Here is a 27,895-nt window from a genome sequence, read left to right as displayed (position 1 = left end):
TAGATCAGTGCCTGTCTAAAGCTGGAGGAGAAATAAGGAATGACTGCTAATGGGAATTACTTTTCAGGTGAATTGCTTTGTTGTGAATATCTCAATAAAGTTGTTATATAAAAAGAGGAGAGGGATAATACTACTACAGATTTTACAGATATTAAAAGGATAATAAGGGAATATTAAGAACAATCGTATGCTAATAAAACTGACAACTCCAATAAAAATGGACAAATTCTTTCAAAAAGACAGAAACTACAAAGGCTCACTCAAGAAACAAATAACATGAATAAACCTTATTATCTATTAAAGAAATTAAATCTGTAGTTAAATGATTTTCCTGCAAAGATGACTCTAGATTCAGATGCCTTCACTGGTGAATTCCACCAAGCATTTAAGAAAGAAATTATAATTCCACATAAACTCTTCCACATATTGGAAGAAGGAATTCTTCTTGACCTTTAAGATTAGCATTGCTCTGACACCAGAGCCAAAGACATTACAAGAAAACCATACTCCAGGGCAGCCCTGGTGGCCCAGCAGTTTAGCACCGCCTTCAGCCTGGGGTGTGATCCTGGAGACCTGGGATTGAGTCCCATGTCAGGCTCCTGATGGAGCCTGCTTCTCCTCTGCCTGTGTCTCTGCCTCTGTGTGTGTGTGTGTGTGTGTGTGTGTGTGTGTGTGTGTGTGTCATGAATAAATAAATAAAATCTTAAAAAAAGAAAAGAAAACCTCATTCCAATATTCCTCATAAACATTGATGCAAAAATTCTTAAGAAAATGTCAGCAAATTAAACAACAATATACACCATGGTCAAGTAAGGTTTATTACAGGAATTCAAGGCCAGTTTAATATTAAAGAATTAATCAATGTAATTCACTATATTAGTTGACTAAAAAGTCATATGATCCTCTTAATAGATGCAGAAAGAGCACCGTCCAAAGCAAACACGCTTTCATGATTAAAAACACTCAATAAACTATAAGTAGAAGTAACTTCCTCAACCTGATAAAGGGTACGTATCTAACCCTGTATTTAACAAGATCAGGATGACTGCTCTTAACACTTTTGTTTAATTTTTTACAGGAGGTTTTGGTCAGTGCAATAAGGCCAGAGGAGAAGGAAGAAAGATGGGATATAGGATACAAAGGGAAGGGAAAAGAAGGAAAGGAATAAAAGGCATGCAGATAGGAAACAAAGAAGCAAAACTGTCTTTATTTTCAGAGATCTGATTGTCTATGTATAAAAAATCCAATGAAATCTATAAAAAGCATTTAGAATAAGGGGATTTAGCAAGGTTGTGGAATAGAAGATCAACAGACAAGAATCAATTGTATATCTATATACTAGTAACACTAAGAAACTGAAATCATAAAAATACAAACTATAATTTTAATTATATTATTATAAATAATAGCATCAAAATATTAAATACTTGAGATAAAGTTGATGTAAAAGATCTATACACTAAAAACTAAACATTGCTGAGTGAAACTAAATAAGATCTAAATAAATGAAGTTACACTGTTTATCAATTAGAAGACTCAATATTAGGATTGTCACTTCTCTCCAAATTGATCTGAAGATTTAGTGACTTTCTAGTACATACTTCAGCAGGTATTTTTGTATTCAGCAGCATTAAAAATCTGGTTCTAAAATTCATATGGAAATGCAAAGGACACAGAATGGCCAAAATGAGTTTAAAAAAGAGAACAAAATTAGAGTACTTAAACAATTTGATTTCAAGACTTATTATAAAGCTACAGTGATTAAGCCAGAGTGGTACTGGCATAAATAAAGGCAGACATATGTATCAATAGGAAAGAACAGAGTACAGACACAGATCTGTCCATATATAGTCAATTAGTTTTTAACAAAACTGTAAAGTCAATTCGATGGAGAAAGGATAATCTTTTCAACAAATGGTGCTAGAACAAGTGGATATCTATATGAAGAAAATGAACTTGGATCCACATCCCTTTTTTTAAATTTTTAATTAATTAATTTTTTTATTTTTATTTTTTTAAAGATTTTATTTATCCATTCATAGAGACACACAGAGGGAGGGGCAGAGGCACAGGCAGAGGGAGAAGCAGGCTCCACGCAGGGAGCCTGAGGTGGAACTCTATCCAGGGTCCCCAGGATCAAACCCCGGGCTGCAGGCGGTGCCAAACCGCTGCGCCACGGGGGCTGCCCAATTTCTAATTTTTTAATTTAATTTTATTATTTTTAAAATAAGCTTCAAGATCAAACTGATCTTTTTTTTTTTTAAGATTTTATTTATTTATTCATGACAGACACAGAGAGAGAGAGGCAGAGACACAGGCAGAGGGATAAAGAAACAGGCTCCATGCAGGGAGCCCGACGTGGGACTCAATCCCAGGACTCCAGGATCACACCCCGGGCTGCAGGCGGCGCTAAACCGCTGCGCTACCGGGGCTGCCCCCCACCCCCCCCCCGTCCCCTTTTTAAAAAGATTGATTTATTTATTCATGAGAGACACAGAGAGAGAAGCAGAGACATAGGCAATAGGCAGAGGGAGCCTGATGCAAAACTCAATCCCAGGACCCCGGGATCACACCCTGAGCCAAAGGCAGACCTTTAACCATTGAGCCACCCAGGCATCCTTTGGATCCACATTCCAACATCGTCTGAGAAAATAAACTCCAGATGTATCATGTACCTAAATGTAAAAATCTCAAAATATAAAATTCGTAGAATAAAACATGAGAAAAGTCTTTATGAAGTCAGGTTGGGCAAAGATTTCTTAGGTACAACACCAAAAGCATAACCCATAATAGAAAACAAAAGATAAAAAAAGAAAAAAAAAGATAAACTAGACTTCATCAAAATTAATAACTTCAATTCTTGGAAAGACACTGTGCAGAGAATGACAAGCTAAGCCAGTGACTGAGAGAGAATATTTGAAAATCACATATTTGATAAAAGGTTTCCAGAATATAGTGAAAAACTTGCAAAACACAATAAAACCTAATTTAAAAATTGGGCAATAAATTTGAATAGATCTATCCTCCTCCTAAAAAATATACAGGTGGCAAATTAGCACATGAAAAGTTGTTTAGCACCATTAGGCATTAGAAAAATGCAAATTAATCAATACCACCTCATACCTACTAAAATGTCTATAATTTACAAGACTGACTATAAAATGTCAGCAAGGATGTGGAGTAAATCAAATACTGAAACAATGCAGGTGGAGATGTAAAATGTACAGTCTCTTTGGAAAAGTTTGGCCATTTCTTCAAAAGTTTAACATCCATCTGTCATGTGACCTAGCCATGCTACACCTAAGTGTTTTCTCTCAAGGGGAAAGACAGCATATGTCCGCATATAAACTTGTACACAAATGTTCATAGCAGCTTTATTTATAATATCTTCAAAGCAGAAACAAATACCCATTGGCAGGTGAATAGATAAACTGTGGCATAATCATACAACGGAATACTACTCAGCAATGAGGATCACATAATAACATAAATGAAACATAAAATAATTATGCTGAGTAGAAACTTCCAGACAAAGGATACCTACTTTAAGATTTCATTTATATAAAATTCTAGAAAATATAAACTAAAGTATAATGACAACAGATTGGTGGTTGAGTGGGGTTGCATGAGATATGTTACAAGGCTTTTGGAAGTGATGGATGGATGATGTTCTCTATCTTAAATGTGGTGATAGCTGTTGCAACAGATGTATACTTCTGTCAAAACTTACCCAACTATACCTTTTAAATATGTGCAGTTTACTGAATGTCAATTATACCTCAATAAAGCTGTTATAAAATGATATGTTCCCCTTAAGGCTATATAGTTCAAGAAAAACTTTTTAGTAGCTTAGCTCATTGAACATATATGATCTTCACTTATCATCTTCAACTTGAATGAATCAAAATTTAACAATGTTCTCTGAATAGGTATTGACATCAATTTATTATAATGTTAGATCCATTAAAATCCAGAATTTTCCATTTATCTCTATCGATCAAAATTAACAAGCTGACAAAGCTCCTCTTTGTGCAAACACAGCTCTAGTAGGGAAGTCACAGAACCAGAAAGTTCAGCCTTTTCTGTAATCACACTGAAATCCATGAATATCTACAGATGAGTCACAAGAATGTACATAAAATGCACATAAAGAATAGAACGTTAAGAGAGAGCCACGAAAGAATAAGAGCTAAAAGCACATAAGATGAATTTATCTCTAGAAATGTTTTAGTTATACAATTTACTTTGGATTGAACTTTTTTAAAAAAATATTTTATTTATTTATTCATGAGAGACACACAGGAGAGACAGGGAAGCAGAGACACAGGCAGAGGGAGAAGCAGGCTCCATGCAGGGAGCCTGACGTGGGACTCAATCCCGGGTCTCCAAGATCAGGCCCTGGGCTGAAGGTGGCGCTAAACCACTGAGCCACCCGGGCTGCCCCATGGATTGAAGTTTTTAAGATATATACACGTGATTAAAAAGGAGAGGTGGTTTCTGTTCTGAGCTGAAGGTAGGGATTATGTCACATAGCTATATTCAAGGGTAATAGGGAAAGCAAAGTATAAGAAACTTTCGTATTCCCTTCATATAATTTATAAGCTATGGCCTTATTAATGATATCTGACTGAAGGAAAATGCAACCTCTAGGTGATCTAAAAAAGAGAGGGGTAGGAGTTAGGCTCAGCCATGTGATAGGCAGCATTCTCTGTTGACTCAACTAAATTTGGTATTCAGTTCTGTGCCTCAGTCAAACTCACTTTTCTTTCTGTCATTACCAGGGAAAATAACCTAAACCCTGACAGTTAAAACAAATATACTTACCATGAAAATTTTCCAAACACAGTAAATAGAGAAAAAGTAACCCAGAAAATTAAAGTATTTCCCCTTGAAAGTTTTGGAATATTCTATTCTCTCCTGAGAGAAAACAAACAACAAAACATGGTTAGTCTCAGCAAAATGTAAACTAATACTCAACCAAAACATTCTTGCCTCTATGAAATCAGTTTTGCCAGGGTGAAAAACCCACAGGTGATATTAATATTAAAATAATACTAGTGGGCAATATTTATTACTTGATGCTTACTTTATGCCTGATGCTAAGATAAACCCCTTACATACATTATCTACTTTAATTTTTATAACAACTCTTATATGTTCTATTATCTTAATTTTACACATGAGAAAACTGAGGCTTACAGGGATTAGATAATTTGCCCAAGGTCACACAGCCAGTGAGTTGGGGAATTTAGGCTCAGGTCTGTCTTCAAGGCCCATGTTAACTTCTATCTTATATGGCTATTCCTATGAAGTGATCCTTGAAAAGTATAAAAATAGTTCAAACGAACTTAACTAATAGATTTTCCTTATTTATTTATTTATTTATTTATTTATTTATTTATTTATTTAAAATATTTATTTATTTATTTATTCATGATAGATGTAGAGAGAGAAAGAGAGAGGCAGAGACACAGGAGGACGGAGAAGCAGGCTCCACACCAAGAGCCCGACGCGGGACTCGATCCCGGGACTCCAGGATCGCGCCCTGGGCCAAAGGCAGGCACCAAACCGCTGAGCCACCCAGGGATCCCCCTAGATTTTGCTTATTTAAATTGTATTTCAGTTGTAAATAGTAAAGTTACTTCTTACAATTAGGTCACTTCTTGCTCTGGATCCTTCCTTCCTCCCTTCCCTTCCTTTCTTTTTAAGAGAAAGAGAGCTGAGAGGGTGCAGGGGGAGGGGCAGAGGGAGAGAGGGAGAGAGAAAGGGGGAGAGAGAGATAAGAGAGACAGAATCTTGAGCAGGCACTACACCCCGTGTGAGCCTAATGAGGGGCTCATTCTCATGACCCTGAGATCATAACTTGAGCCAAAACTAAGAGTCAGACATTCAATTGACTGAGCCACCCAGGTGCCCCTTGATCTGGATCCTTTAAAACATGGCTAGATCATGGCACTGCTCTTACGATATTACTAATTTATAAGGGAATAAAAAGCAATCAGAAGAGTTATCATATTGACCCTGAATCAGTAGAAGTAGTGTGTGCCACCTTCTGATGGTGAAAAACCTCTTTTGACTACCCCACTAATTTCTATTATTGAGAGTGTTCCAGTAAGAATTTTGCTACGGGTAGGAGCAATGTCATGAAGAATGCTGACTCCTAATGCTTCATGGCTGATACTAGAGCTATGAGGTCTCTCTTGCACAGCTTGGCCATAGAGGATACTAAATCTAAATCTTGTTCTCTTTTCAATCATACTGGTAAAAACAGCACTTCCATTTCCTTAACCTGTACCTTGGTAGCATATAGATCAGCTGTTTCCAGAAAAAGCTGCCTGCTTAGTTCTTCCAAAGCATCCACTTCCTGTTGAATAAGAGTAAGATCTGGCACAAAATGGGCATCAAGGTTTAAATCATAAGGAAGTTTCAAGAAATAGCAATGAAGAAAGCATATGCTTTTGATTTCTCCTAGAGTAAGCCTAGAAACTACCTATTTATTCAGTTTCCTGCTTCACTGGCCAACAGTACTCCTTCAGAGCAATTTTCCCAATCTCCAACACAGGTGTGTAAAACTTCTCCAGCAAGAGCATTATCAAACACATACCACTCAGTTTTTCACTAGTTCAAGTGGCTCAGACAGATGGTTCTGTTCATTGTTGTTTTTCTTTGATTTGGTTAGAGTAAGTCAAATATAACCTTGAAATCTCAAATAGTTACATAGTCAACTATAAAATAGCATAGTTTTTCCCTAAAATATCTGAATAAATATATTATTAGGAAAGGGAATTAACATTACTGAGTCCTAATACAGGCTGGGATTTACAAGCATGACCCTGTTTGGTTCTTATAGACATTATTTTCTATTATTCTCCCAACAGTCACATGAGATAGGTGTTATCACCCATTTTGTAGATAAGGAAAGCAAAACTCAGAGTGAAATAACTTGCTCAAAGTCATGAGGCTAATAGGTGTGGATGCAAAGTCAGATCTGCCTTCCTCCAAGGCCTGTTCTTTCCATTACACTAATGCTACTTTCCAAAGAACTCAGTGAGATCCTATTACTTTCTCCATTTAGACTTGACATATTGTTGCTAAAATACTTAAGCCTACTTTGGCTTTTATGGACTTTTAAGTAATAAAAATATTGAAGATAGCCCAAGTTGGAAGATCCACTTTGATACAAATCCTCCCTACTCTGATTTTTCTCACTAGAGGCATACCCCATTTTCTTGCCCTCTGCAGATTTTTTTTTTAAAAAAACAAATTGAAGGTTGTAGCAATCCTATGTTGGGCAAATCTATTGGCACCATTTGTGTCTCTGTGTCACATTTTGGTAATTCTCACCTTACTTCAAACTTTTTCATTATTATTATCATTATTATATTTGTTATGGTGATTTATGATCAGTAATTACCACTCACTGAAAATTCAGATGATGGTTAGTATTTTTTTTTTTTTTTTATTTACGATAGTCATACAGAGAGAGAGAGAGAGGCAGAGACACAGGCAGAGGGAGAAGCAGGCTCCATGCACTGGGAGCCCGACGTGGGATTCGATCCCAGGTCTCCAGGATCGCGCCCTGGGCCAAAGGCAGGCGCCAAACCGCTGCGCCACCCAGGGATCCCTGATGGTTAGTATTTTATACACACACACACACACACACACACACACCCGGGATATATATATATATATATTTTAAAGAATGCTATTGCACATTCAATAAGATATGGTATAAGCATAACTTTTATATATACTGGGAAACCAAAAATCTTCATCTGACTTGCTTCATTGTGATATCTGCTTTATTGTGATGTTCTGGAACCCAACCTGTAACATCTCTGAGGTATGTATTAGGTATGCCAGTAGTACTCAAATTACCAAGTGCCCTTCAGCTCCTTCCTCAGTAGTGGCTGCTACTCGCAGGGTCCAGGCAAACAACAGGGTGTAATGTAACTAAGTTTCAAGTCTGCCTCTCCCATGATTAGATAGCCAGCTTTTTGAGGAGAAAGAGTATACTCTATTCATCATATTTTTAAAAAAGATTTTATTTATTTATTCATGAGAGACACAGAAAGAGAGGCAGAGAGAGGCAGAGGGAGAAGCAGGCTTCATGCAGGGAGCCCAATGTGGGACTCAATCCCCAGTTTCCAGGGTCACGCCCTGGGCTGGAGGGGGAGCTAGACCGCTGAGCCAGCCGGGCTGCCCTCTATTCATCATTTTATCCCTTAGGATTCTGCCTGGAAATAGGAGACGTGAAATAAATGTTTCTGGATTAAATGCATTCAATGTAAACCTTTTTTTCTCTCTCCTAGTCATGTTATCCTGTCTTTCTTTGGCCTAATTCTTATCTACTTTTGACACCAGAAAGATATGCCACAATTTATAGCAAGAGCAGATTATATCCTTTTCTTCCAGTTGAAGCAAAAGGGAATTTGTGCTTCCTCAGGCCAGAGAAAGAAGCAAGAATATGCTATCTTACACCAGCACCACCCCCTCCCCCCGCCCAATGCCCCAGAGTTTTGACTTAAGAGCCTGGTAGGGGCAGCCCGGGTGGCTCAGCGGTTTAACACCACCTTCAGCCCAGGGCCTGATCCTGGAGACCCGGGATCAAGTCCCACGTCGGGCTCCCTGCATGGAGCCTGCTTCTCCCTCTGCCTGTGTCTCTGCCTCTCTCTCTCTCATGAATAAATAAATAAAATCTTAAAAAAAAAAAAAAAAAAAAAAAAGAGCCTGGTAGTCACAGAGAGATTTTGTTACTCTATTCAGGCATCATTTTTTTTTTTTCCAGGCATCAGTTTAACACTGCAACTAGCTGGGCCAGGACTAGTCCATTAACCCAGTCTCTTTGATTCTTTAAATCAAAAGTCACTGAAGATACAGCGCTGCTTAAAATGTGTTTAGAAATACTGACTGCTTTAGAAAACAGGTCCCTACCACCATCCCATACATATACAAACCATCCATTTTAGGGAGCCATTGTATGTGTGTGTGTGTGTGTGTGTGTGTGTGTGTGTTTAGCCATTGTGTTTTATGCTGCTTGTTCACACCTGAGAAACAGAATAGTGTAGGGGAAAGAACCAAGAGGAGGCCCTATCTTTGCCACAAACCACAGGGTGACTTAATTTCTCTGGGTCTATTTTCTTACCTATAAAATGGAAAGAGTGACTTTTAGGACTTCTTTAGCTCAAAGACAATGGTTTTATGATCTTTTAGGGGTACTGGAAAGATGACTCTGTATTTCCTAAGCCTAGCCCTGCCCAGCTGGACTCTGATGCAGTCAAGTACCTCAGGAGAGACCACCCCAATACTACTTTTTTTCTTCTGGCCTTGGTCCAGAGTTGAGAAAAAAGAATCAAACAGAGGGATAAAGGATACTTTCACTTCCTGGTGCTGAAGTGGTAACACTTTTTATCATTCCCCAGAATCCTGATGGTTTGTTATGCACCTCCCCCTTCTGGAACATAGTTCTCCGTGTCATTGCCATCCTGAAATGAAAGAAAAGATAAAACCTCAGGAAGGGAGCTTGGACCCTCATAGTCTGTTCTCATCTACCTTCTAGTCTCATAACTGCCCCTTTCTCTTGCTGAGCTGTTCAGGAAAGAATGCAAAGTCTGAAGTCCTGCTTTTCCACTACTCACAGCTGAGGGGAAACTACACACTCCCAAGCAGCAACGTGGCCTAGGCAAAGGAGCACAGAATTTGGAGAAGACAATAAATGTGGAGATTGGCTCTAACTGAGAAGCTGTGAGACTTCAGAGTTTCTATTTACTCATCTCTGGATGGGTAATCATAAGAAATCATGTTGTCAACTACAAAGCACTATGTATATTTTAATAACTATTACCATTATTTAAGGACAAAATAGTTAACACACCTAAAGGACCAGGTTCAGATAGGAACTAAGAAATGTTTTCTTTCCTTTGCAAAAGCAGACAGAAGAACAAAAAGTAAATCCAGCAAAATCACATGCACTTAGTCTCTTCTAAAACATCATTCTCTAACGCTATCCCTTCCCCCCACCAACTATTGAATAAGCCAATAAGAAACTTACTATTACTTCTTCTTGTCCTTTCAGTGTATGGAGGCCTCACTGCCTCAGTAGCAGTTGCTGGCATGTTCCAGCTTACCACACTGGTGTTAAGAACAAGGTCCTTGAGGGGGCATCTGAGTGGCTCAGTGGTTGAGCATCTGCCTTTGGCTCAGGGCATGATCCCGGAGTCCTGGGATCGAGTTCTGCATCAGGGTCCCTAGCCTGCTTCTCCCTCTGCCTATGTCTCTGCCTATGTCTCTCATGAATAAATAAATAAAATCTAAAATAATAATAATAATAATAATAATAATAATAATAATAATAAAAGAACAGGGCCTTGCAAGGAAAAGAAAGATTTCTTGTACATAATAAATGGTTACTTCAAGGGTGTAGTGGGCCACGGCCTACCAGCCTAAAATAAAGCACGTGAAGTGTAACAGAGAAGTAGAACTAAAGAAAAACTGAACTGAAGATAGAGATTTTTGGGTGACATGAGAGATAAGTGGCAAGGAGGAAGAGGCTGCATTAATATTTACTGTTTGAACCAATGTAAAATAATACCAATGGTACCAAATAGTATTTTTGTAGGCTGATTCTTTAAGCCACAGGTTAAAATGATATAAATAATAAAAATATTAGGTGTATTGGGCCATGCTGATTTAACTGTTTCCTCCTCCAAATGACTTTTGCCTGGATACTGAGTGAATGAAATAGAGCTCTAAGTTTTAGCTGTCTTTTTCTTTAATTACATACATTCATTGTAACTCAGCATTGTTGGAAATGTAATTAACAACTAAGAAGAGGCTCAGGCCTGGGGAGATTCTGACTTGGCAAGACTCATAACCCTTAGTTTTCCCATCTTCATAGGTAGAAAAGCTAGAACATGTGTATGAAAAGGAAAAGGTTCTATCTCACTTGCTTAAAGGTTCACTTCAGTTTACCCTGCTGGATTAAAGGAGAGGCACAGGGGAGAGAGAGAACAGAGACCCATTTCTATTATCTTTAGTTTTAATGTCTACAGTACAACAAACGCAATGACCAGCTGTGGAGTGGAACTGGTTGACTATAAAAAGGTGACTGACACTGTATCATGGCCCCATAACTGGCAGCAAGGCATAATCCACTCGAAGTGAAGGTTATCCACACAGCAAGCATAACCTTGTTTTAAACAACTGACTTTCACTTTTAATTTCATCACTGAACTCGGAATCAATTTTGTTCTTATTGAAGAAGTTGCAGATGAAAATTAATATCTATTTTTAAAAGAAACAGTAACAATATCAAACTTCCTGAGATATGGCAAAAAAAAAAAAAAGGAAAAAAATAGTATGAGGTACTAGAGAAGTTGGTAACTTTTATATTGAACTTTTTGTCACTATCATCACTACCTCCACCTACTGTGATCATCGTCCCTATTGCCTCTTTATAATAAGGGTAGTCCAGATTGAGAAATTATCTATTCATTATTAGCTGAATGCCATTAAAAAACCCCACAGTCAGGAAAAATACATGCACCTGGCTGAGGTTTGGTGGTAGCAAGTCAAGAGGCTTGAAAAGGTCTACTGTGGTTTAACCATGCCATTCTATTGTTTTCTCACAGAAACCAGAAAAGTAGGTATTCAGATATTACTCTTCTTTTTTAATTAAATATTTTGAGATCACTGTAAATTCACATGTGGTTATTTAAAAAAAAAATAGAGAGATCTCAGGTACCCTAGACCTAGCTTTCCCCAGTGGAAATATTTGTAAATTTATAGTATGTTTTACAACCAGGGTATTGACTCTGGTAGAGTCAAGATAAAGAAAGTTTCCATCACTACAAGAATCCCTCACGTTGCCCTTGTGGAGCCCATTTCCCCCCTTCACCTCCAACTCTTCTTTAAACACCCAGCAACCACAAATCTGTTTTCCGTTTCTAATTTGCCCCTTCAAAAATGTTACATAAATAGAATCATATAGTATACAGCCTTTATGGATTGGCTTTTTTTGCTCAGCATAATTTCCTGGAGTCATCCAGGCTGCTTTTATTGATAGTTCATTCCTTTTTGTTACTCAGTAGTATTCGTGGTATGGATGTGCCACATTTTGTTTAACCATTCATTCATTAAAGGATATCTGGCTTATTTCCATTTTTGGCTACTATAAGTAAAACTGCTATAAACATTAATGTACAAGTTTTGTGTGAACATAAGTCCTCATTTCTCTGGGATAAATGCCCAGGAATGCAATTCACTGGATTGTGTGGTAGCTGCAGGTTTAATTTTTAAAGAAACTGCTAAATCTGATCCAGAATTACTATTACTACATTTTAACCAGCACTGTATGCGTGATCCAGTTTTTCTGCATCCTTATTAGAATTTGGTGTCATCTATTTATTTTAGCCATTCTAGTATGTGTATATTGGTTATCTTGTGGTTTTAATTGCATTTCTGTAATGGCTTATGATGTTAAAACATCTTTTCATGTACTCAATTGCCATCTGTATATGCTCTATAATGAAGTATCTGTATGTCTTTTGCCCATTTTCTAACTGGACTTTTTTTTAACTCTGTATTTTGAAAGTTCTTTATATACTTTAGGGTTTTTTTTTTCCAGATATGTAGTTTGCAAATATTTTCTCTCAGTCTGTAATTTGTCTTTTTATCCTCTGAGCACAGTCTTTCCCAGAGCAAAAGTTTTTAGTATGGATGAAGTCCAATTTACCAATGTTTCCTTTTATAAAGTATGCTTTTGGTGTCACAAACTCTGCCTAGCCCTAGATCCCTATGTTTTTTTTCTCCTAAGTTATAGTTTTACGGTTTAATTTTTGTATGTGAGATTTATATTACTTGTTTTAAAAGAAACCTATGGATGTTCAATTGCTCCAGCATCATTTGCTGAAGAAGCTATATTTTCTCCATTGAAATGCTCTTGTATCCTTGTAAAAAATTAGTTGGGCATACTTATGTTGGTCTGAGTTCTCAACTCTGTTCCACTGATATGTCTATATCTCTGCCAATATCACAGTCTTGATTAGTATAGCTGTACAGTAAGTTCTGAAATCAGACTGATTCTTTCCATCTTGTTCTTTTTCCAAATTTTTTTTAGTTATTCTAGTACTTTTGCCTTTCCATATATTAGAACAATTTTGTGTAGATCTACAAAAAATCTTGTTGGTATATGTTAAACCTGTGTATCAATGTGGAGAGAATTAACATCTCTACTATTTTGAGCCTTCCAATCTATAAACAGGTTATGCCTATTTGTTTATTTATAAAGATTTTATTTATTTATTCATGAGAGACACAGAGATAGACATAGGCAGAGGGAGAAGCAGGCTCCATGCAGAGAACCCAATGTGGGACTTGATTCTGGGACTCCGGGATCACACCCTGAGCAGAAGGCAGATGCTCAACCACTGAGCCACCCAGGTGTCCAGCCTCTCTATTTAGATACTTGATTTCTTTCAACAGCATTTTATCTTTTTCAGCATGTAAGTCCTGTACATGTTTTGTTAGACTCAGCTGAGTAGTTCATTTGAGTGAATGTAATTGGTATTGTAATTGATACTGTATCGAACTGCCAGTATAAAGAAATACAATTTATTTCTGTGTATTTATTTTGTACCTTACACTCTTGTTAAACAAACATTAGTTCCCCTGTGTATATCATTCTTTTCTTGTCGCTTTCAAGATATTTTTATCTGTATCTTTTAGCAGTTTGACTATAATGAATCTCGGTGTAGTTTAGTTTTAATCCTAGTTGGGGTTCTTTAGGCTTTTTGGATCTGTAAATTAATGTTTTCCGCCAAATTTGGGAAGTTCCTGGCCATTATTTCTTTAAATGCTTTTTTGCTTTTCTCACTCTTTAGGACTCCAACTCCATGTTGAATTGACTTTGTTTTATACTGAGATACTGTGCATTTTTTTCCAGTCTTTTCTCTCTCTTTTCTTCAAACTGAGTAATTTCTATGGATCTGTCTTCAACTCGATTCTTTCTTCTACTATCTCAATTTCTGCTAACCCTACCTATAAAATTTTCATTTCAGTTACTGTACTTTTCAACTTTTGAATTTATGTTTTCTTTTAAAAATATAGTTTCCATTTTTTTTTGGAATGCTTTATTCACTAATATTATGCTTTCCTTCATTTCTTAGAATTTATAATAGCTGCTTTTAAGTCTATTTGCTAAATCTATTACCTGGGCCCACTTGAAGTTAAGTGTCAATGAACTGCTTTTTATCTTGTATATGGATTGCAGGGCTCCATTTCTTTGTATGTCTAGTAAGTTTTGGCTGAAAACTTAACACCGTAGATACTATGTTGCAGTACTTTGAAATCTGTTTTGTTTTTCTGAGGACTTTGTTGTTGTTGTTCTAATAAAAAAGTTAACTTCCCTGGGCTCAAGCTGTGAAATGGTCAGACCTACTGTGTGCAGTAACTAATGTCTACTCAGTTTTTTCAGCATCCACCTGCTCTCTTTTTAGCTTGATTCTGGTGGTCTCTGCTGAGCCTGAGCAGGTTAGTGGTCAACAAAGAATCAGAAAAGATTTTATAGTCAGATTTTAAGGCTTATCCCTTCTCTGATCCCTTTGTTTCTAGGGATCTCTCCAAAATTTCTAAATGCTTTGCTGGTTCTCATAGTTTGAGGGTGGTTGTGGCTAGTGCTAAAATTTTATCAGTGAATATATTTTTGCCCCATCCCTACAAATTTTCAAAAGAGAACCTAAAAAAAATCCCAACTCAAGAGTACAGGTTAAGATTTTTTCCTTCATAGTAATAGCATGCATTAAACTTTTACATGTTATAATATTCTAGTTTTGTTTTGTTTTGTTTTTTTGTAAGTTACAAACTGAAAAACTATAACTTCAGAATTTGTAGGCTGGAAGGAATCCTAGAGACCCTTTAGTCAACCCTGTCATTTTATGAGGAAACTAAGACAGTCTAGTATTTGTTCAAGATCACTTAACACGCTTATTATAAAGTGTCCAGTTTAAGTTCTTTTCATTATACCATGGTATAGTTGCATAACTGTATTTTCTATCTTCCAGAAAACCAAAATTTCAAAATCGTATTAATATTATTTGTGAATATAAACTTTAATACCTAAAACAAAAGCTAAAATACCTAAGTCAACAGAAAAACAAAACAATGTAACAGATGACTTAATTCTCTCAACCTGAAAAAAACTGAAGGTTTTGATCACTAAACCATCATGTTCATACTAACTGAACAAGGTTTTTGATGAATGTTTTCTAAATACTATAAACCTCATCTTCTTTTTAGTGTTCCAAGCGAGAACACAGCGTGCCTCTTTCCCACCCTCATTTTCAACCATTAACTCTTTTGTACATAACAGATGTTATATTTCTTGTATGCCATCTCACTATGGCCCTCTGCTGTTACATTAAAAATGGTTTTCTGGCCATTACTCCTCTCAGCTATGAGTGTTGTGAAAATAGTTTTTCTAGTATGAATTCCAAGGGCCCCAGTGTTGTCATGTTAGCTGCCTATCTGCCCTGTTAGCTCCACTGCTGTGCTAAGTGGGCTAACACCTGGCCAAGTTGGGAGGCTGACTCTTCTGAGAGCCACTCAAATTAATGAGATCTACTGCAGGACCACAAACCATCCCAGATTCTGACTAGACAAAAACCTATAGGATACATGTATGGATCAAGGCCAATTCCCAACCACAGGAAAAGAATTCCTAACAATTATGATGAAATGGCTTAAAAAGTACACATCCAAGGAAAAGGTTGAAGATGGTGATAGAGGAAGACCCTGAACTTACCTCCTCCATAGACACACCAAATCTACACCTATTTATAGAGCAATTCCTCCTAAAGAATAACTAAGGGTGACTGAACAGCTTCTGCACAACAAAAGATAGACCACATAGAGAATGGCAAAAAAAAATGGAGACTCGGTATTAAAGGGAACCCTCCACCTGCAATGTTGTGAAATGTGGGGTTGGGGAGGCTGGGCAGGGGGAAGGAATAGTACTAAAGGACCATTAGCAGATTTGTCTGCCTTGAGGCACAGAAAAAAAGCTGTGGTTTAGAATAGCAACAAGAATATAAAGGAGCCAGCTCTAGAACCCTACCAGACAGCAGGGGAGCTGCTGGAACTACCTCCGGGTGGGAGGGGCTGGCAAGCACCACAATTTATGTTCCCCCTCCACCTTGATAGTACAGATAGAAGCACTATCTGGGCACCCCAGTCAGACCACCACCTCAGTGAGTCCCAGCTGTCCCACAAAGGCAGCCCCAAAACAATGCACATTGGGACACCCCAGCCAGTGTTCACTACAGCTCCAGCCATCTCACTAGGAGACACAGGTGCAAAGCACCCTAGAATGCTCCAGGGCCATACCAGTTCAGCTCCAGATGGCTTGCTGGAGGTCCCCTGGTGCAGAGTACTCTGGGACCTCTTGGCTCACAGATGCTTCAGTCCAGCTCCAGCTTCCCTGCCAGGGCACTGACTGTGTGGAACACCTTGGGAACCCCTGGCCTGTGCCCACTTTAGCTCCAGTGGTCCTGCCAAGGCACCACCTGAGTAGAGCATCCTGGCCTGTGCCAGCCTTGGCTGCAACCACCTGTCAGGGTGCTTCCTGCATGGAGTGCTCCGGGACACCCTCACTTTCACTCATTTCAGCTTCAGCTGTCTTGCCAGGGCTCTCTGTAGAGAGAGGCCTAGGACACCTGCCTACCCCACACACACCCACTTTAGCTTCAGCTGTCCTGACAAGGCACTGTCTTTGCAGAGCCCCAGGACCATCTTAGCCCACATCCACTTCAGCTCTAAAAATCCCACCAAGGCAGACGCAGAAAAGAGTGCTCCAAGAGCCCCTGCCCATGCTAGTCACAGCTCCAGACAGTCAACCAAAATCACTAGTTACACACAACCTACAAAGAGGGTGACCATTCAGAGGAGCATTCTCTTAACTTTAGGAGAAGTAGCTGTTCCATCAAATTCACAGAACAAAAACAGAAAGGCAGGCAAAAAAAAGAGATAGAAGAATATGCTCCAAACTAAAGAACAAGACAAAACCTCAGAAAAAGAACTAAATGAAATGGAGACAAGCAATATGCCTGATAAAGAACTTGATGTATTGATCATAAAGATGCTTACCAGACTGGAGAGAAGAACTCAGTGATAACTTCAACGAAGAAAGAAAATATAAAAAGAACCAGAGTTGAGGAATACAATAATTAAAATGAAAAATATACTAGAGGGAATCAACAGATTAGTGGATGCAGAAGAATGGATTAGTGATCTAGAATATGGTAATGGGAGCCACCTAAGCTGAATGGCAAAAAGAAAAAAGAATTAAAAAAATAAGGGCAGGTTAAGGGATTTCTTGAACAACATCAAGAAAAGAAACACATTATAGGCGTCCCAGAATAAGAGAGAGAGAAGAAAGGGCAGAAAACTTCCCTAGCCTGGGGAAGGAAACAGACATTCTGGCCCAGGAAGCAAAGAGTTCCAAACAAGATGGACCAAAGGAGGTCCATACCATGACACACTGTAATTAAAATTTCAAATATTAAATAGAATCTTAAAAGCAGTAAGAAGCAAATAGTTATATACAAGGGAAACTCCGTAAGGCTATCATGATGCTGATTTTTCAGCAGGAACTCTGCAAAACAAAAAATGAATGGTATAATATATTCAAAGTGCTGAAAGGAAAAAAACCCTACATCCAAGAATACTCTACTTGGCAAAGTTATCATTCAGAATTGATGGAGAGAGTTTCCCAGACATACAAAAGTTAAAGTAGTTCATCATCACTAAATTGGCCTTAGAAGAAATGTTAAAGGGACTTCTTTAAGTGAAAAAAAAAAAGGCCCTCCCTAAATAGAAGAAAATGATGAATATAAAGATATAAAACATGACAACATATACATAAAATGGGGGTGGGGAGTAAAAAAATTTCTTTTAGAATATGTTCGAACTTAAGTGGCTAGCAACTTAATACAGGTTGCTACATACTTGGGTTGTTATATATGAACCTCATGGCAACCACAAAACCAAAATGTATATGAGATAACCAAAATATAAAGAGAAAGAAAGCCAAGCATACACTAACGAAGGTCATCAATCACAAGAGAAGACAGTAAGAGATGAAACAGAAGAACTACAAAAATAGCCAGGAAACAATGAACAAAAGGACAATAAGTACCTACCTATCAATAATCACTTTAAAATGTAAATAGTGTAAATGGTTGAATCAAAAGACATAGATTGACTGAATGGGTAAAAATAAAACAAGACCCATCTGTATGCTGCCTACAGATGGGTTACTTGGCTTACTTCTGACCCAAAGACACATACAGACTGAAAGTGAAGGGCTGGAAAACATATACCATGCAAATGAAAGAGCGGGGTGGGGCTGGGGACGTGAGGTGGGAGGAAGCCAAGGTAGCAGTACTTATCAGACAAAACAGACTCTAAAACAAAGACTTTAACAAGAGACACAAAAGGGCATGATAATGATAACGATAAAGAAATCAATCCAACAAGAGTATATTACAACTGTAAATATCTTTGCACAGAAAAGAAAATATAAAAAGAACCAGAGTTGAGGAATACAATAATTAAAATGAAAAATATACTAGAGGGAATCAACAGATTAGTGGATGCAGAAGAATGGATTAGTGATCTAGAATTGAACATTGAAGCATCTCAATACACAAATGTTAACAGACATAAATGGAGAAAGTGACAGTAATATAATAATACTAGAGAATTTTGGGGATCCCTGGGCGGCTCAGCGGTTTAGCGCCTGCCTTCGGCCCAGGGCACGATCCTGAGTCCCGGGATCGAGTCCCACGTCGGGCTCCCGGGAGGAGCCTGCTTCTCCCTCTGCCTGTGTCTCTGCCTCTCTCTCTGTGTCTATCATGAATAAATAAATCTTAAAAAAAAAAAAATACTAGAGAATTTTAACACCTTACTTACATTCAATGAATGGAATATCTGGGCCAAAAATCAATAAATAAACAATATTTCTGAATTAGACCAGGTGGACTTAACAGATACACACAGAGCATTCCACCTCAAAACAGCTTAATACACGCTCTTTTCAAGTGGACATGGAACATTCTCCAGGATAGATCACATGCATCTTTTCTGACTGCAATGGTATGAAACAAGATATCAATCACAAGAAAGCAACTGGAAAAAACAGAGACACATAGTGGCTAAACATGCTATTAACCAACCAAGGTCAATTAAGAAATCAAAGAGGAAGCAAAAAAATACATAGAGTTAAATGAAAGTGGAAAAACAACCATCCAAAATCTTTTGGATGCAACAAAAGCAGTTCTAAGAGGGATATTTATAGCAATATAGGCCTATCTCAATAAATACGAAAAATCTTAAACACTTTAACCTTACACCTAAATGAACTAGAGAAAGAAAAAACAAAGCCCAAGTTTAGTAGAAGGAAGGAAATAATAAAGACCAGGCAGAAATAAATGAAACAGACTCTAAAAATGAAAATAGAAAGATAAATGAAACCAAGAATTGCGTCTTTGAAAAGGTAACAAAATTAATAAACCTTTAGCCAGGTTCATCATGGAAAAAAAAGAGAGAGAGAAAGAGAGAGAGAGAGAGAGAACCCAAATAAATAAAACCAGAAATAAAGAGAAGAAACAACCACTGACACCAAAGAAATACAAAAAATTATACGATACTACTACAAAAAATTATATGCCAACCAACCAACTGGACAACCTAGAAGAAATGGATAAATTCCTAGAAACATACAATCTTCTAAAACTCAATCAGGAAGAAATAGAAAATCTGAACAGATCAACTGCTAGCAACAAAACTGAATCAGTAATAATAATAATAAAAAAAAACTCCCAATAAGCAAAAGTCTAAGACCAGATGGAATCACTGGTGAATTCTACCAAATATTCAAATAAAAGTTAACTATGAAAACTATCCAAAATATAGAAGAGGAAGAAAGGCTTCCAAATTCATTCTGCAAAGCCAGCATTACCCTGATACCAAAAACACCTAAAGACACTACAAAAAAACCCACAAAACTACAGGTCAATACCCCTGATAAACATAGATACAAAAATCCTCAACACATTAGCAAACTCAATTCAACAGTACATTAAAAGGATCATTTACTGCAATCAATTGGGATTTACTCCAAGGATGCAAGGACAGTTTAGTATTCACAAAATCAACATGATACACCGCATGAACAAAATAAAGGATAAAAATCATATATTCATCCTAATAGAAAAGCATTTGATAAATTCAATACTTGATCATAAAAACTCTCAACAAAATAGTTTCAGAAGGAACTTATCTAAACGTAAAAAAGGTCATATATGAAAAACCCACAGCTAACCTCATATTCAATGGTGAAACACTGAGAGCTTTTGCTCTAAAATCAGGAAGAAAACAGGGATGCCCACTCTTATCAGTTTTATTCAACACAGTACTATAAGTTCTAACTGCAACAATCTGACAAGAAAAAGAGAAGTAAAAGGCATCCAAAATCATAGGAAAAAAGTAAAATTATTTACAGAAAAAAAAATAGTCCTATTTACAACTGCACCAAAAAATAGTAAAATACCTAGGCAGTAAAAACCTGTACTCTGAAACCTATAAAATACTGATAAAAGATATTGAAGAAGACAAACAGATGGAAAGATATTCCATGTCCACTGATTGGAAGAATTTATATTGTTAAACTGTCCATATTACCCAAAGCGACCTACAGACGCAACGCAATCCCCATCAAAACACCAATAGCCTTTTTTACAGAACGAGAACAAGTAATACTATAATTTGTATGGAGCCACAAATGACCCCAGATATCCAAATCAATCTTGAGAAAGAACAAAACTGGAGGTATCACAGTCCTAGAGTTCAAGATATATTACAGAGCTACAGTAATCAAAAACAGTATGGATCAATGGAACAGAATTGAAAGCCCAGAAACAAATCCACACTTATATACTCAATCTATAACACAGGAAGCAAGAATATACAAAGGGAAAAGATAGTCTCTTTGATAAAGGGTGCTGGGAAAACCTGACAGCTACATGCAAAGAATGCAGCTAGACCACTTTTTCACACTATATGCAAAAATAAACTCAAAATGGATTAAGACCTATATGTGAGACATGAAACATAAAATTCCTGGAAGAAAACACAAGTGATAATCTCTTGGATATTAACTTTAGAAATATTTTTCTAGATATGTCTCCTCTACTGAGGGAAACGAAAGCAAAAAATAAACTATTGGGACAACATCAAAATAAAAAGTTTTTGCACAGCAAAGGAAACCAATAAAATAAAAGACAACTTACTGAATGGCAACTTACTGAACTGCAAATGATGTACCTTATAAGGGGTTAATATCCAAAATATATCAACAACTTATACAACTCAACATCAAAAAGACAAATAATCTGATTAAAAATGGGCAGAAGACATGAAGAGACATTCTTCTAAAGAAGACATACAGATGGCTAACAGATACATGAAAAGATACTCAACATCACTAGTCAGGTAAATGCAAACCAAAACCATAATGAGATATCACCTCATGCCAGTCAGAATGGATACAATAATAAGAGTAACAAGTATTGGCAAGGATGTGGAGGAAAAAGGAACCTTCATGCACCAGGGGTGGGAATGTAAGCTGATGCAATGACCATAGAAAACAGTATAGAGTTCCTCAAAGAATTAAAAGCAGAACTACCAGAGGATCCAGTAATTTCACTACTAGGTATTTACCCAAAGAAAACAAAAACAGTAATTTGAAAAGCTACATGCACTCCTATGTTTACTACAGTATTATTTACAGTAGCCAAGGGGGAAGCAACCTAACTGTCCATCGATAGATGAATGGATAAAGAAGATGTGGTATACACACACATACACACACACTATACCCACGGAGGAATATTACACAGCCATTAAAAAAGATGATACCTTGCCACTGGCAATAATGTGGATGGATCTAGAGGGTATTATGCCAAGTGAAATAAGTCAGACAGAAAGACAAATACCGTATGATTTCACTTCTTTGTGGAGTCTAAAAACAAAACAAATAAACATATGAAACAGGAAAAGACTCCAATACACAGAACTGGTGGTTGCCAGAGGGGAGGGTGATGGGGGTGATGGGCAAAATAGGCAAAGGGAATTAAGAGGTACAAGTTTCCAGTTATAAAATATATAAGTCATGGAGATGAAAAGTACAGCCTAGGAAATATGGTCAATAATATTTTAATAACACTGCATGGTGACAGATGTATACTTACTGTAGTAATCATTGCATAGTGTATAGAATTGTTCAATTACTGTAGTGTATACTTTTTTTTATATAAATTTTTATTTATTTATGATAGTCACACACAGAGAGAGAGAGAGGCAGAGACACAGGCAGAGGGAGAAGCAGGCTCCATGCACTGGGAGCCCGACGTGGGATTCGATCCCGGGTCTCCAGGATCGCGCCCTGGGCCAAAGGCAGGCGCCAAACCGCTGCGCCACCCAGGGATCCCCACTGTAGTGTATACTTGAACATAATGTATGTCCACTATACCTCAATAAAAAATTTTTTAAAAATGTACATCTGGGGTCCATGGGTGGCTCAGTCAGCACCTGCCTCTGGCTCAAGCCACAATCTCAGGGTCCTGCTCAGTAGGGAGCCTGCTTCTCCCTCTCCCTCTGCCCTTCCTCCTGCTCCTGCACGCTCGCTCTGTCAAATAAATAAATACAATCTGTAAAAAATGTACATCCATACTTGACATGGGTCATTCATATCTTTACATTCATCTCTCCGTATGAATGCGAGAAATATAGTAAATGAGCGAATAATCCCAGGAACCAAAATAGTATTATTCCTTTATAATTATTTTTCAGTATTGAATAATGTAGCTCTTACTGTTATGTCTTTTAAATCTATATTCATTTTTATGTAAAATAAGCCGTATAGAATGAATGTAAACAAAATGCAAAGAATAAATGTATATACAACATGTGTATTTACTTTCAATATCCTAGTACAAATGTACACAAGTGGAGACAAATAATGAGCTGGCCAGTCTGGCCCTCTTTATCTTCTATAGTCTATTGTTATCTTTTTACATTAAGCCTTCTTTGACGTGACTATGGAGATTTTATTTATTTATTCATGAGAGACAGAGAGAGAGAGAGAGAGAGAGAGAGAGAGAGAGGCAGAGACACAGGCAGAAGGAGAAGCAGGCTCCATGCAGGGAGCCTGATGTGGGACTCAATCCCTGTCTCCTAGATCAGGCCCTGGGCTGAAGGCAGCACTAAACCACTGAGCCACCCAGGGTGCCCAAGACTCATGCAATTTAAAACTTCTATGCCACTGTTTTTATTTGGGTAATAGAACTTTATTTGTTTATTTATTTATTTTTTTTAAAGATTGTATTTATTTATTCATGACAGACACAGAGAGAGAGAGGCAGAGACACAGGCAAAGGGAGAAGCAGTCTCCATGCAGGGAGCCTGACATGGGACTCGATCCCTGATCTCCAGGATCACACCCTGGGCTGAAGGCGGCGCTAAACTGCTGGGCTACCGGGACTGCCCGGGGAATAGAGCTTTGAAAAAAGCAGACTAATGAGCTTCATGAAAACAGTAATTTATTATATTTTTTTTCCTCAAAGATTTTCTTTATTTGTTGGAAGGGGGCATGTGAAAGAGAACACAAGCTTGGGTTGGGGAGGTAGGGTTGGGTGGGCAGAGGCAGAGGGAGAAGCAGGCTCCCTGCTCAGCAATGCAGAGCTCGATCCCAAGGACCCTGGGATTGTGACCTGAGTCGAAGACAGATGCTTAACAGACTGAACCACCCAGGTACCCCGGTAACTTATCTCATTCCTCGTTCTATCTCTATGAGTTCAGCATTTAGTGCAATACCTAGCATAAATTAGGCTTCCTACAGTTATTAAGAGAATGAAAATACATGAATGAATAAATAAAGACAAAGCACTAAAACCTAATGATTGTCCCCCAGAGACTATTAGTAAGTTCACTAGTTTTCCTTAGCTCTGTACTGTTCACTATTCTAAGAGTTCTACATGTCAACTTATTATCTCCATTTTACAGATGAGGAAACCAAGACATAAAGTAATTGCCTCAAGGCCACACTAAATCGTGGGCCAAGGATTCAAATTCAGATAGTCTGAATCTACAGCCTAGGCTGTAACCCACTGTGATATAGATTTCTCGAAAAGGGGCAGCCCCGGTGGCGCAGCGGTTTAGCGCCGCCTGCAGCCCAGGGCATGATCCCGGAGTGCCGGGATCGAGTCCCACGTCAGGCTCTCTGCATGGAGCCTGCTTCTCCCTCTGCCTGTGTCTCTGCCTCTCTCTCTCTCTCTCTCTCTCTCTGCATCTCTATGAATAAATAAATAAAATCTTAAAAAAATAAAAAAAAAAGATTTCTAGAAAGGCCACTCTAAAAGCATACACTGTAAAAGTACTTCTTAAATGATAAAAATGACAACAGCTAAAAGTCTTGAAGGATTTTTTTTTTAAGTAGTTGGAGAAGGAAGTTGAAAGATTGATACTAGGCATGGATGCAAAAGCTTGTAAAAATGTAGGACAATAGACTTTTAAAGTATCCAATGCAGAATACCCGCAAATGTAAAAGTTATTTTAACAGTTTATCTCAAGAGAATTTATCTAAAGTCAGGAAATAGTGGAATTTGAAAATTTCTTTCACGCAAGACTAGACACTAAATCTCTGATGGTACCTTAACTTATAAAAACGAGTACGATGAAATTCCCTGTTAGCCCTAATTCAAAGTCATGTTTTCTTGTCGAAAAATTCTAAGGACAAGTTTTTTAATGTGCTGACATCTTACCTTTTCTTTTTGCTGATGATCATATCCATGGTTTGGAGCAGTCGCCGTTCCAGGGCTACAATATCTGCATCAGTCACATTTCTATAAGAAGCACAAACTGTTAGCAGTTGTTTTGGGATCCATCCTTGGGCATAATAAATACAAAGCAGCTGGAGAAACATATCAACCTCAGTTGTTAGTAATACAAGAACCTTTTTCTAGAGAATATTAAAATGACTATAAAAAGCAAAGATGCTTTTGCTGTCATTTTTAGTATATATGCTGCCAAAGTGAGCACTGCTGTCATTTTTGATAGCAAAAAGTTTTGCAGTCTCAGGGCTCTGGCTCACTGGCTCTCTTATGGTCTTTCTTAGCTTTGATCTGGCTCACTGGCTCTCTTATGGTCTTTCTTAGCTTTGATCCAGTGACACTTACGATGTACATATAAGCACACCTGCAATTTGGCATATGGTCTTCTACTTTCTACTTTTAGGAGGAGCTGATTTACTGAAGTAGGGATTAGCTAACATTGCTGTCCACAAGAAATGTGCCTTTAAAAAGTGTAAGAGGAAGTAAAGAGGATCTGACTGAAATAACTGTTTTTTTAGAAACATTTTTTCTTTAGAGAGAGAGAATGTGCATGAATGCTTGTGGGCTTGGAAAGGGGCAGAGGGAGAGGGAGAATCTCAAGCAGACTCCCCACTGAGTGCAGAGCCTGACAGGGGGCTCAATCTCAATCTCATAAGTCCGAGATAATGACCTGAGCTAAAATCAAGAGTTGGATGCTCAACAAACTAAGACACTCAGACACTCTAAAATAACCATTTTAAAATCAGTGAATGTAGGACAATTAAAGGGCAAACAATCTAAGTGATAAGACTTATTTATTTTGAGAGATTCCTAGGACAATGTCCATAGGACAGAGGGAAAGAATAAAAAGGCAGTGTCACGGATCTAATACTTAAGTATTAATGATGATGGCATGATAGGACACATGTATTCATGAAGTAATAGGAAAAAAGAAAAGAGACAACATTCTTTTTACCTAAGGAAGTAGGACATGTAAGTGTATGGGCAGTTGACAGCACCAAATCCCGAAAGAAGAGCCATGAGAGTCACGCCAATCACACCTACTCGGCTGATGAGTTGTTCTATGGACAAAATCCCTAAAAACATCAAAGCACCTTAATGTCAGGTGAAAAAGATAAAATGGCACTGCAAGAGGAAACATCACAGAAAACATCAACCATTACATACTAAATAAGCCAAATTTTTTATTAGCAGTATGTACATCGTCCATAATATATGTATAAAAGTCTATTGATTTTCCTCCTCTCCCATATGCTTCCAGAATCATCTCTATTACTGGGTGATGGTAATATTAAAACAATATTTGTCAAAATACTTTTTGACTGTTTGTTTACTCAAGGTAGTGTGAACTCTAACAAAGCAAAGTACTTTTAGTAAAAGTTGGGCAAAAAAATTTTAGGAAAGTAAATCTGCTGGAAAAGTATAAATACCAGGTAATCCTTTCCATTATACTTACCATCAATATATACATTTCCCCCTTAGGTCATCATAAGCTCTTTAGGTCTTATGAGCTTATGTCTTATTCATCTTTGTCAATAAACATATAAGGCATCTAACAAATGAGCTGAATACATACATGAATGAGTATTTTCAAGGCAGACATGTGAGTTTTAAATTATCAGTTGTATTCTAATTATCACTTGTTTCCTATTATTTGAGAATGCTGAAAATTAGTAGTTAAAATTCATGCTGTTGATATTTGGGATAAACGAGAGAAAGCAATGCTGAAGAAAAAGCCAGGAAGTTTGGAATCACAGGACAAAACTAGTTTTGTTTTCACTTCCTATTTCTAGGATGGAATACACTTCAGTATTATCCACTCTGGCCTAACACCAGGGCTGCCGTTCAGGAATTTTGTTAGTTTGAAATTGAAATTCCAACATTCCAGTCCTCCGGCTCCTGTGTTTCCACTAGACCATTTCAGAGATCTTTGTGACCTCTGGTCTCTATGGTCTTTTGGTTTTTCCTACCTTCCATTTTTTTCTTCACTGAGCCTGAACTCCACACTTGCTTGCTTCAACTCCTCTCATTAGGACTCTGTCTTGACTCTCCTCCTTCTGAAGCGCTGATCCTTAAAACCCCAATCTTGGATCTGTCTGACACTCCATCTTCCCTGCATCTCTGCCTGAGCTGCTAAAACTGGTAGAATGCATTCGGATATTGGTGCTATTACAGATTTATGGTCTTAGTCTTAACAGAGCTTATGACACTACTGAAGAACCCTTTTCTTGCCCTTGGTCAGCCATCTCTTCCCACTCCCCTCAGCAGATAAATTAAAAAAAAAAAAAAGATTATTTATTTTAGGGGTGCCTGGATGACTCAGTCAGTTAAGTGTTCTGCCTTCAGCTCAGGTCATGATCTTGGGGTCCTGGGATCCAGCCCCATGTCAGGTTCCCTGCTCAGCAAGGAATCTGCTTCTCCCTCTGCCCCCACATCCTCACCTCTGCTCGTGCTCTTCCTCTCAAACAAATAAATAAATAAACAAAATCTTAAAGTTTTTATTTTAAAGAGAGAGAGAGTACAACCATTGGGTGGGAAGGCGCAGAGGGAGAGGGGGAGACAGAATCTCAAGCAGACTCGAGGATTGTGGAGCCCCCCTGAGATCATGACCTAAGCTGATATCAGGAGTTGAATATGTACCTGACTGAGTCGAATATATACCTGACCGAGTCGAATATGTACCTGACTAAGCCACCAGGCGCCATCCCCCGACCCCAGTAGATAAACTTCATTTTCCCAGTCTTTGCCCTCCTTAGCTAATGTCCTTATTACAGAAGTCATTAGACATATACTCTCTTCACTCTACTATACTCACAACTGCAATCATCCTCCCAACTTGTTCCCTTCTAACAAGAGTAAGCTTGAGCCAAGAAGCTAAGACTTCTCTACTTGTGCTTTGATCTTATTCCTTTTCTACCTCTTCTAGAGTCTTGTTCCATCACCTGTCCTCT

General features: G+C 37.8%; 1 protein-coding gene across 2 annotated transcripts in view; it reads right to left on the bottom strand.

The window, feature by feature from the left end:
• GPR89A (G protein-coupled receptor 89A) overlaps positions 1–27,895 on the bottom strand; it is a 60,322-nt gene that overhangs the window by 12,229 nt on the left and 20,198 nt on the right. The window contains exons 6-10 of one of the 2 annotated variants that reach the window (XM_055312317.1): positions 25,900–26,020; positions 24,876–24,956; positions 9,376–9,485; positions 6,296–6,402; positions 4,825–4,917 (exon numbers count right to left, since the gene is read on the bottom strand). In XM_055312317.1, the coding sequence (XP_055168292.1) occupies positions 4,825–4,917; positions 6,296–6,402; positions 9,376–9,485; positions 24,876–24,956; positions 25,900–26,020 (512 nt within the window). The remainder of the gene's footprint in view (positions 1–4,824; positions 4,918–6,295; positions 6,403–9,375; positions 9,486–24,875; positions 24,957–25,899; positions 26,021–27,895) is intronic. The other variant, XM_055312318.1, reaches the window with a different exon arrangement.

The sequence above is a fragment of the Nyctereutes procyonoides genome, unplaced genomic scaffold (assembly GCF_905146905.1).
Source record: "Nyctereutes procyonoides isolate TBG_1078 unplaced genomic scaffold, NYPRO_anot_genome, whole genome shotgun sequence".
Classification (NCBI taxonomy): Eukaryota; Metazoa; Chordata; class Mammalia; order Carnivora; family Canidae; genus Nyctereutes; species Nyctereutes procyonoides.
Note: the sequence above shows the minus strand (reverse complement) of the source record. Positions and strands in the feature narration are given on the sequence as shown.